Source organism: Lipophrys pholis (assembly GCF_963383615.2).
Source record: "Lipophrys pholis genome assembly, chromosome: 1".
Classification (NCBI taxonomy): domain Eukaryota; kingdom Metazoa; phylum Chordata; class Actinopteri; order Blenniiformes; family Blenniidae; genus Lipophrys; species Lipophrys pholis.
Window position 1 is genome coordinate 26,979,754 of NC_137635.1, and position 11,970 is coordinate 26,991,723.

The window sequence follows — 11,970 nt, forward strand, 5'->3', positions numbered from 1 at the left end:
ATTATATATCATTATTTGATAACCATTTGTTGTTGCATTACTGTTTGTAACAGAGGTTATGTGTACAACAGAAGACCTTGAAAATCTGTGTAAGTATTATCTTCAAATACCAGATAGTGCTTTTCCTAGAGCTCAGGAAAATATAAGTGCATGAGGCCTGCAGTGAGGGCCATAAACATGACTGTAAAGCAGGGAATGACTTCAACCTGGACTTTAAGCTGAGCTTTGCTGATAAGGATTCATAGGCTGAGTTCATGTTATAAAAGTTGCTTTCGAATTATTCCGGCACAAATTGGTAATCTACACTTGGTATCACACTTTAATGCTTTGGCGTTTTCCTGGATTTGTTGGTCTCGGTTATGAAAGACGAAGCATGAAGACGTTTATTCTGCTTTCAGGTAAGTGTCATCTAAAGTATTGCGAGTATACACTTATCAAAAGACCAGAGGTCTCATTCAAGAAATCTCAGGGCTGCAACGTTGTTCAATATCTGCAATTTTGAACTGTCAGGTGGGAATCTGGCAGCCTGAAGTTAAAATGCATCGTGCCAATGCAGATTCTCATGTTGGTATCTCATTTGAACTAAACTCTGTTTACAGTACTCTTGGTATTGGCATCGTCTTCCCATAAAGAAAAGTTCCCCTGTAAATCTGGCGAGAGTCTCCCTGTCGGAGTTGTCTGTGACTTTAAGGAGGATTGTCAGGATGGATCAGATGAGGAGTTTTGTGGTAAGCTGGCTTTTCTGCAAAGCCTTGAACTAGATGTCATTATGCTTCTCACCAACATTTTATATTGTGCAAGAAAACCACATGTATCTCTTAAAATGTAGACACCTTTATCATTATTTTTATAAACGTGAAACAGTAAAAGGATAAAACTCCAAAGTAGATTTGTTAATGACTTGGATGTAAAGTTTGACATACAAATCCCAGTGGAATCCAGGTTTCAGTCTGTTTTGTTAGTAGCAGCCAATTCCCTCATCCAAAGTTAAATTTACAATTTATTCTACCACTGACTGCACCTGCTCGTCTGCTGTTTGTTGGACTGAGGACCAACTGGATGTGAGAGCAACTTACAATTTACAGCTGGGTGTTTTGTTGTCTTACTAACTATATAAATTAAACTCATTGCCAATGTGCTGCAGCGCTGATATCTACTCCAATCTGAAACCACAGCTGGTATCGCTGATACCGATAAGATACCAATACTTTATACAAAAGTCCAACGTCGGATGACAAAAGTCTAATGTTAGTGTGGTTAGATAATCGGAGGTCATTTCAAATTCTAGCTATTAAAACGGCACAAAAGCAAACAAAGTCCAAACATGACATGTTTGTGAACACATCTCAGCCTCTGACAGGATGACCCTGAGCTCCAGCATGGGTGGAGCATTCTAAATCATATTGTGTAGGTGAGCATCACTGATCAAAGCTCAAGGTTGAAGGTGATTTTATTGGTACCCATAGAGAGATTTGTTCTGGAGTCACAGGAGAAGGAATCCTACAATTAAAAGACAATTAAAAGACAGGACAGTAAAAACACCACAGAGGACGGACACTGAGAGGAACTCAGGCTCACTGAGCAGGATGCAAAGCACCATAAGTCAGAGCCACTAAAACGCCCAACATGAAAACCTGTTAAAAGCAAGAAAGACAAGGGACAATGAATAATTATAATTAATATTGGAAATGGAAAGGAAAATTGAAAGAAAAAGGAATTATAGCAACCAGCAATGTGATAACGTTTACCTTAAATTAACAAAAAATAGTAACTTCAGAAACAATAATAATTTGGTATATTTTTGCTGTTTGTATATATATATATATATATATATATATATATATATATATATATATATATAATATAACAATAATAATTTGGTATATTTTTGCTGTTTGTATATATATATATATATATATATATATATATATATATATATATATATATATATATATATATATATATATATATATATCTTTCAGGGTTTTTTTCTCCCGTACCAAACATGAAAGCACCACATTAAACATCCCACCCGCTTTCTGTCCATCATAATAGTAAAGTCTGTATCATCATTAAGGCACATGTGACTTTGAGAGACACTCCTGTGGTTGGACCAACACCAGCGCTACACCCTACAGCTGGAGACGGCAGATGGCGAACATCACCATAGTTCCTGGAGAGGACCATACTACAGAAGGGCCTTGGGGTGACATGCACTTTCATTTCTGACAACTGTTTCTAATGAATTCAATGATAACATCATGTTCTCATGGCACCTTCTTCTGCTGGACACAGGACATGTCATGCACATAAATGGCAGTGAAAAAGCTGGTATGTCCCCTAAAGCTACTATGGAATACTTGGTTGTTCACCAAGCTGCGTTGGCCTGTCAAATCAGGTAATAAAATGATGTCTTTTCAATATTTGTTTTGCTTTCAGACAAGCCATTGACCATACATGACAGATGCAGCCACTTTAAATAACTTTCATCCGTGTTTAAATGTCCTTCAGCTTTTGGTATCACATTTATGATGACGAGTCACCATCAAGTTCAAGCACTTTGCAAGTGAAACTGATCCAAGGCACTGCGGAAGTACCACTGCTGGAGATTTCTGACGGGAGGACAAACGGTTGGGAAAATGCCACGGTGCTTATTGGTAATCAGCCCGGAGGATTCAAGGTGACACCACCCATAGTGCCCCACTACACACACACACACACACACACACACACACACACACACACACACACACAAATTGATCTTTTCGACTTTATTGAACTTCATCAGGTTTCTTGAGTTGTTATGTTTCCTTTTTTCATACGGAGTTTGTCGGTGCAGTGGTGCAGTGGGTCGCTTTGTTGCCACCCAATGATGGTGTTGATGGTTTAAAACCTATAACTGTTCGAACTTTACTAATGTTTCCAATATAATGCTTGGTAACACTTAAACAGGCAATTAGGAAGAACAGGTTAATATTTGGTAACTGAAATAAGTGTCAAATCCTACCATGTCACCTGGAGACTGCTTTTAACTTCAGGTGATAAAAATGGAGTCTTCAAATGTTTTGGGTGTGTTTTTTTCAAAGACCCTAGATGAATGAAAACAAACAAACAAACAAACCAAAAAAGCTAACAGACATTAACTAGTTTCTCTTTCTCCAGCTGAGTTTCTTCTTCAGTCCTCAATTATTGAGCGTCAAGGATGTTATGCTGGATGACATCAGGATGGACTACTGTGGGCAAGACGATGTTCCTCCTGAATCAGACCTTCTCTCGTGTGACTTTGAAAAAAATATGTGCTCATGGTACCATGATTACACAGCTAGTCTGATGTGGAAAAGGAGGAAAGACAAACTTAGAGGCCTGACTGCAAATGGTGAGTATCTGTAAAATTGTACACTTCTTTTTTTCTTTGTGAAATTTATGATGTAAAGATAAGATAACATATCTTTCTATGAGTAATGTAAAGTAGTAACGTAAAGCAAAAGAGGCCCTGAATAGTTTATATTGGGTGTTTTATAAGAGACAAAATTGTGTCATTAAGCAAATATATATTGCAATGACCTACTGTATTGTCCAGTCTGCCCTTCATCCAGATCTCAGATTTCCTAATTTAGTGTTATAGTAGGGAAAACCCAGGGTTAATTCTTGAAGTTATCTCGATAAGAGAAAATCCAGCGTCGTAGTACGCCTCAGGAGGCCTCAGGAGGCCAAAGGAGGCCAAAGGAGGCCAAAGGAGGCCTGGCCTGCAGGCAAAGAGCCTATTGTTTTTGTAATGTTTCTTATAAGGGACCGAGCCCGAAAGGCCAGGACCCGATTGTATTTCCTATGTTTCTTATTCTTTTTTCTTCCACTCCTGACACCTCATTGTACCCCAATTTGACTCCTAAACACACTCATCAATTTTTGCACGTTCAAACAACACTGGTGAATACTTTAAGAAAATGTAAAAATAACCCCCAGAGTGCCAAAATGTGCTCTCTAGCGCCACCTAGAAACACTAAAACAGCCACCATGGCCCATTGGAATGTCGTAGGGAGATCAAACCAAAACTCAATTGTTCGTCTCATCAAAACCTAAAAGTCACATGCGAATACCCCTGACCTAAATCCAACAGGAAGTCCACAATTTGCCTTTCAAAATAATATTTCTCGGCATCAAAACACTATGAAACAACAGAGGAGACTCTCCTGATCAATAATTCAGTTAAACTTTTTGAGGAGTCGAGTGGTTTTGTTTTCATTAGCTGTCAAAATTGTGAACGCCGCCTCCCGGCGCCTCCCGCCGCCTCCCGCCGCCTCTCATTCTATTACATGGGAAAACCAAAATGTTTCCTCAAAAACAGCCGTGATAGAACACCTCGAACAAGTGGCGACTGTGGCTAAACTGTGACGGATTGACAGAGCGAGCAGATGAGAAGCACGACAAGAACCTGCTGAACAAGGCGATGTAACGCATAAGTGTTAAGTTCCATAAAACATGACCTTTTGGACCAGAGAGAACAACACTGTCATTTTTTTTCATCCCGCGATTTCAAGCGACAGTTATCATTGAGTCAGATGGAGCTAAATCTTGGTCAAACTGCACCTCCTAGTGTCTAAAGTTTACGTCTGAATTCTGAGGCGTTGTTTCCAAAATATATGGATAAAATCCATCCTCTCTCCACTCTGGTGACATCACTAACTGCAGGTGGTCAGACACTGTTGCATCAGTCACAGGATTACGTAATACCACAGTCCTTGTTTATGAGCTAACCTGTGCGAAATGAACTTCGCTTATTTAGCACTGTTCCACCGTGTGAGCAGCCCCAAAGTGCTTTCATGGTTCATCACATTCTCCCATTCACCCAAACATTCACCCACCACTGGAGGCTGCAGCCATGCAAGGAGCTCTCACTCGGTTGACAGTGGTTTGGGGTTCAGTATCTTGCCCAAGGACACTTCGGCAGGAACCTGCAACCTTCCGATTGGGAGACGACCGCTCTACCAACCAAGCTATGCACCAAATGCTTTCAAAACAAAAGTTGTTGTTTATCAAAAATTACAATGTTGAATTCAAAATGGCTATTAAGTGGTTAGGCTAGGGGGTAGCTGGCTTTCAAAATAAAAGCTCCCACTTGTTTTCGAAAATGACAATAAAAATCTTAGAAATTATGTTACTTTGTTAGCTAGGCTCGGAATGAGCTGGTATTCAAGATAAAATCCCCAAACTCCTTCAAAATAAAAGTCCTTGTTTATTAAAAATTACACCAAAAACCTCAAACATTGATATTTAGGGATTACCGAGATTAGAGTTTAGTTGGTTTTCCAACCCCCCAACATTTAAATTAAAAAAACAAAAAATCCTTTTTACTTAAAACTTTCAAAGTTTATATTTTATCAATATGTAAATGGACCAGAGGCCATGATTGGGCTGACCCTAACGGGCCAGACACCAGAGTGCGAGGTCCCGATCAAGGCTTTATTTGAGTTTTTTTCCATTTATTTACTCATTTATTAGGGTCTGAGCACCAAGCGGTGCAATGACTCTATTGGAATGCAAAAACATATTAGGGACTGAGCCCAAAAGGCAAGGCCTGGAGGGCATGGGACACTATTGTGTATGTTTGTTTCCTTTAAATATAACATTTTCACCAGTTCTGATGGTTGTGCCAAGTTTCCTAACTTTTCGAGTACGTCTAGGCCATCTTATTGGGGAGAGATCCTACATTACCCATGATGATGGATCGTCTCCTCCAAGCACAGGGGTCGGCAACCTTCACCACTCCTCGAGCCATTTGGACCCATTTCCCACTGAACAGAAACACTGGGCGCCACAAAACCCTCTTGACAAAAAAATGAAGATAATACTACATATATAAATGTTAAGGTGGCAGCGAGCCTTTCTGAGCCTCTCTGTGTTAAGAGTCGTCCGCCACTCTCGACAAGTATTTAAATAGTTCATTGGCCCTGAACCCTCTCATTGTTGTTTACATACGCCACTTTGCTCACACTGCTTGTTTTTTTAACTTAGTTTATTGAGACGTTGGCGCTACACTGCCCCCTGATGTTCAGGCGAGGTGCAGACGCTCCTGAGGAGATTCAGCGGGAGCTGAATGAGCTGCTGTTCACAATGAGAAAGTTTTGCAAGCTGTTTCAAAGAAAAGGGAGGCTCATGGCTTTACTCGGACAGCCACCAGCACACGAAAAATTATTTGGCACTTGCCAATAATTCAAATCCTATTTTTAGACCCAATAGATGATTTGACTTGTTTTAAAAGTTATGTACTTTTTTTAGACTTTTTTTCTTCTCATATATAGTATTCACATCTTATATTTGGGCTTCTATTTTTTGAAGTGTAAAAGAGTAGTCACCTTAATCTCCACAGTGCACAAGCACAACAAGAAAATCAATCAAATAAACTAAAACAGGTACTAATTGTGGAAAGGAGCTGCTGCAACAGGCAAACCTATATCTTGAAGAAGTTAAGCTTTAAGTCTGTAAAAACAAATGTGCAACAATTATAATTCACGTTTTTTTCTTTCACAGGTTACTACATGGTCATAGAAGCTGATAGGAACATGAATATATCCTCAACAGCCAGACTTAAAAGCATCCCACAAAGTGCAAATGAAGTCATCTGTGTGAGCTTCTGGTATCACATCTTTGGAAACAGCATTGGTATGAGTCTTACTGGCCACATCAGCACATGCAGTCATCTAATACCCACAAATCACTGAAGAATTATAACCAGTATTAACAGTACTGCTTTGATATTTCTGAGCAACCCACAAACTACTGAGTGTGTCTTATTTGCAGGCTCACTAAAGTTTATTTCAAAGCGTTCTGGTGAACCAGAGACTGTTGTGTGGATGAGAAGCGGCACTCAAGGAAACAAATGGCGATTTGCTGATCTTACCATCAGTAGTGGCAAACCAGTACAGGTAAATTCTGTCTATCTACTTGTCTGTTCTGGGAATGGTCTGAGACAATTTTCAAAAGAAGGGGACAGTTTGGACCTGATTACTAAGTTTCCACAGAAACTAAATAATATGCTCACACAAATCGATTTTGTTTAAGTTTGAGAGCTTCTTTTGTAGTTATTTCACTAAGAACCACATCATGAGAGACAACAAGTGCAAACAGGAATAAAAAAATTTAGGCTTTTTTGTTTTATATTTTTGCTTTAGATCCTGTTTACATGGGAACAATCAGCTGTAAACTGTATTGGTTTCCATAGTTTGTGTTCTACTTACAGTGATGGAATGGAGCTCTGAGAATCCACAAGCAGTACATTTATTATGAAGCCATAGAGTCGCACATGTAGATGGAGGAAGTTATGAAACATATCGGAGCAAATAAGTAATATGGGAGATAATTGTTCAAAAGAGTGTCTACATTGTGGAGTGGATGGATGATGAGCGATGGCTGGGCAGCTGGAGCAGAGGACAGGGGAATCCACACACAGCAAGATCTCAATGGATAGAGTTCTGTAGTGCGCACAGAAGCTTGACAAAAATAACCCCACAAGAAAAGAATAGAATAGAAACTTTATTGTCATTGTCACCAGTACAACGAGATTAAAAAGTGCCAACCCATCTGTGCATCATAAAATCAATAAACATACAAATAAAAACGATTGAAATATAAGAAATAGAGGGACAAAAAACCAGATACTCATCACTCATATATACACAAGAGTACATTCCATTGCACTGGTCCCTTATACAGTATATTGTGCATTAGTTGTGTTTTGTTTTGTTCAGTAAAGTGATTGCAGTGGGGTAATAACTGTGTTTGAGTCGGTTTGTTCTTGTTTTAATGGCCCTGTATCATTTGCCTGATGGCAGCAGTTCATACAGTGAATTTCGAGGGTGTCAGCTGTCCCTGATAACATTGTGGGCTTTTTTGAGGCAGTGGGAACTGGGCAGTTCTTCTAGTGTTTGTCTGAGCCGTTCTGATGACCCACTGGAGCGTTTTCCTCTGTGCAGCTGTATAGCTGCTGTACCGCACATTAATGCTATTATTGCGGTACGTCAGGACACTCTGTATGGTGCATTGATAGAAGGACACCAGCAGTCTCTGTGGGATGTGGTTCTTCCTCAGCACCCTCAGGAAGTGTAGTCTCTGCTGGGTCCTCTTGAGCAGCCCAGTGGTGTTCAGGCTCCAGGTCAGGCCCTCTTCGATGTGGGCTCCCAGGAAACAGAAGTCAGCCACCCTCTCCAAACAGTCGTAACCAATGTTCAGAGGCTGTACGTCCCCCTTTTTTCTCCTAAAGTCAATGATGATCTCCTTGGTTTTGGAGGTGTTGAGCAGCAGATTGTTTTCGCCACGCCAACGAGTCAGTCACTCCACCTCATCCCTGTTGGCGGTCTCATCCCCCCTCAAGATAAGTCCCACCCACAACTGATCAGCAAGACCATTCATGATGGGGGAATCATAGACTTCTATAAAGACTTCAGCCGGTCTACCACGCGAGTTAAACAGGCGGTCTGGTGATGAGTGGAGGAAAAGCTGAGTCTTTGTAGTGGTGTGCCGGACCGACCGACTCCACTCAACACACAAGGGAAGGGGAGATATAAGAAAAGTGAAAACACAAACACTTACAGCAGCAGACTGACACAATGACCTGGGGGATACACACACGCTGGCCAAAAGATCTGCTGTCTCTGAGACAGAAGGCAGTTTGGGGAGAGGGACAAAGTGCACAACCTTGGAAAAACCGATGATGATGGTTGGTATAATTGTGTTACTTTTGGAGAGGGGTAGGCCAGAAACAAAATCCACAGCAATGTGGGACCACGGATGACCGGGGATGGGAAATAATTTAAATAACCCCGGCCAAAGATTGGCACTCGGCCTTATTTTGGGCTTACTGGAGCAGACTGAGACAAAGGCTTTGGTGCCACGGGACATAAAGGACAACCAGAAGCTTTCTTGGAGGAAGCCAAGGTTGCACTGGAATCCAGGGTGATATGTCAACCTTCATCAGTGCCCCCAATGGAGCACCTGAGATCTGAGAGTCAGATAGAAGGTGTAGAGGAAAAATCATACAAGTTATGCATGTAGAGGAGGAAATTATAATGGCTCATGTAGAAGGTGTCTAGAGACATTCCAGCGTGTGTAGTAGAGGCTAAGCAGATCTGTTAAACACCTGTGTTAGAGAGTGAGCACGCAGCTGCATGTCTGTGCTGCATTCATGTTATGTTTATTTGGCATAACTGTCTTTTGTTATACATCCACACCTGTGTTTAAAAAAAAAAAAAAATGTAACGCTCTATCAATGGTTCTAATCGTGTCATAAGCAGTGCCAAGAGCTGAGGTTGGGTCAAGATGACCTATAGACAGATTTTTAACACTATGACACCATTAAAACTCCCAAACAAGGTCAAAACCCAGGGGAGGGGCTTTTCAGAGGGGACTTTTGAGGACACGATTGGATCCAAGTGTATGATGGGCGTATCAAAAAAATGAAGGCAGGACCAGAGAAGAGAATAAAAGAAGGGGTCAAATTCTGTACAAACCAGTCTTTGACCGGTCGGAGACTCTGAGTTTTGCCTCTTTTGGGATTAAAACTCATTTGCATCCAAGTCCAGCTTCTCAGTTGATTTTGCTGGATTCAGTTTTTTATCACTAGAGTTGGAGAATTAAAGAAAAATGCTTGTGGGATCACCAATCAGCTCATCTGGCCCAGAACAATACACCTGATCGAAACCACGACAAAGGATAGAAACCTTGTCAGGGTGAATGCGCTGGACCTTGCAGACTCAATATCCCAAGTGATGGTTACAACCACACAGGAGGGGAAGGATCCTCTCTGGTTCCGCCTCAGGTCTGTCAATGGTGGTCTGCCTGGATAGGGCATTGGTCTTGGTGTTACGAGACCCAGGTTGGTATGTCAGGGTGAAGTTAAAAATTCCCAGGAACGAGGCCAAGCATGCCTGACGGGCATTGAGGTGTGGCTGAGTGGAGGAGAGGTCCTTGTGGTCATTCCAGGCGTAGGGTTGAGAAGCTCTCTCCAGCCAGTGTCTCCACTCCTACAGGGCCAACACAACTACCAGCAACTCCTGGTCACCCACATCATAATTGCACTCAGCCACGGAGAGGCGTCTGGACAAGAAAGCACGGGATTGTAATTTTGCATCTTTAGCACATTTGCACAAGACAGCAAGTACCTCTGAGTCAGAGGCTCCCCAATTAACTGTTGGGTGGGATCAGCATGACTTAGCATATTTTCCGGATTATAAGTGGCCTCGGAGTGTAAGACGCACCAGTCAGAAAAATGCATCACGAAGAGGAAAACAACATATAGGTTGCATTGGATATAAGTCGCATTTTTTAGAGGGGAAATTGATTTCACAAAATCCTAGACCAAGAACAGACATTTAATCTCAAAAGAAAAGTTATTCACTTTATGATATGGTTTTCTGTGTGAAAACGATGATCGGTGGCAGGTTTGGTCCATCTCCACAACATGGAGAGATTGACTGCTTGAGGAGAGGAGGTTGGAGTCAGCTGAGCGGAGACTAACTCAGACTGCAAACAATTTGAATGGCAAAAAATACTGCAACTATAAATGGAGTTAGAGGGCCAGTCAATTTAGGGGTTGTGCTATTTAAGCCATGTGAGACCCAACACAATAGGGGATTGAGAAGATGGTAGGATGAGTATTCTAAGGCCCTGTTTACACAAAACATTCCAAGTGACAACGCCTCATCTATTTCAGAAAATTTTCAGCAAACACAGAGACACTGACAACTATGTCAGCATGCCAGGCCATGAGGTTATGCTGTTTGTTATTTTTGTAATGAAACCACACATACATGTGTGCAGAGAACAATATGCTATAAACATGAACACAATAAGGAGAGTACCCATCATTCATATGGACAGATGATGAATTTGGGGTGAATCTCAAATATAAAACTACCAATATGGACTATGAAACTACAATACTCACATATGAGTAGAGGAACTATTTAACATGTTGGTGGTGCGTGTGCGCAGTAAGAGCACTCCATAAATTCTTCTGTCTCTGCGGGGGGAGTTGGAAGCATCAAAGAAGAGTCTCAACAAGTGACAGTTGCAGTGGCTCTGAGCACCGCTGTCATGTAAACGGACACCCCAAATGTGATGAAGGTTTTGTGGTTACACTCGTTTTCAGCTGACAGATCATTGTGACTAGTTGGAGTGGTTAACGGGCACTGGTAACTGCTGACTGCCTCATGGCTGCTCCTTTCCCTGCAGCGGAGTCTTTTATTGTGGAGCTATAGCAAAACTGGAGTGCATCTCAGTAGTCAAGCCCAAACTTCTAGTACATCAGGCCCATAGTTGTGTGATTTCACCTACCAACTTAATCACCTTTTATTTCAATCAATACAAATTCAATCTCTGTTTGTTAATGTTGTGAAATGGGAATTGTTCTCCAGATGTCTTTTGAAGCTGTGGCGGGTGGTGACCAGGGCCGAATTGCGATTGATGAGATAGTGGTGAGCAGCAGTGAAAGTGGCTCATGTCCTCCAGAGCGAGAATGCACCTTTCAGGGCTCCCTCTGCGGCCTGCTGTCCGAGCCCTCTGCAGACTTCAACTGGGAACGGGTGACGGGGATGTCTCGGCCTGCCAATTCTTCAGGACCCATTGCCGATCACACTCTTGGGACAGAACAAGGTTTGCCAGTTCATCAGATCAAATAAACATGTGCATGATACATGATGAAAATGATTTATTATTTATTGTTTGAAATGTCTTTGTCATGTTTTTGGTGTCACATGACATAAACCAGTCACATTACATCACACCTAACATTAAAGCAAAAATTGTTGCTTCTGAACCACAGTGATCGCCGAACGGCTGAGTGAAAAATGTGCTGTTTCTGTGTGATAACTCCAAATACTCAGAAAGAAAAGTACATAATCTGGTCTTGTGTTATCCTTCTTTTTTCATGTTTTAATGTCCAGAACATAAAATTGTATTATCACTGACATTTACTAG

At 41.4% G+C, this 11,970-nt stretch overlaps 1 protein-coding gene across 1 annotated transcript; it reads left to right on the plus strand.

The window, feature by feature from the left end:
- Nucleotides 1–227: 227 nt before the first annotated feature.
- LOC308119306 (apical endosomal glycoprotein-like) lies at nucleotides 228–11,688 on the plus strand. The gene is made up of 9 exons (XM_080479238.1): nucleotides 228–398; nucleotides 600–728; nucleotides 2,078–2,206; nucleotides 2,296–2,398; nucleotides 2,512–2,680; nucleotides 3,163–3,376; nucleotides 6,529–6,660; nucleotides 6,799–6,923; nucleotides 11,409–11,688. Exons 1-9 carry the CDS (start codon nucleotides 323–325, stop codon nucleotides 11,670–11,672), a joined length of 1,341 nt encoding a protein of 446 aa, XP_080335364.1. The 5' UTR covers nucleotides 228–322; the 3' UTR covers nucleotides 11,673–11,688.
- The last annotated feature ends 282 nt before the right edge of the window (nucleotides 11,689–11,970 follow it).

Excerpts from the sequence above, each read along its gene's own strand:
- LOC308119306 (XM_080479238.1), top strand. The coding sequence starts at position 323 with ATGCTTTGGCGTTTTCCTGGATTTGTTGGTCTCGGTTATGAAAGACGA. Across the intron at positions 729-2,077 it reads ATCAGATGAGGAGTTTTGTG|GCACATGTGACTTTGAGAGA; the intron begins GTAAGCTGGCTT and ends ATCATCATTAAG. Across the intron at positions 2,681-3,162 it reads ATCAGCCCGGAGGATTCAAG|CTGAGTTTCTTCTTCAGTCC; the intron begins GTGACACCACCC and ends CTCTTTCTCCAG.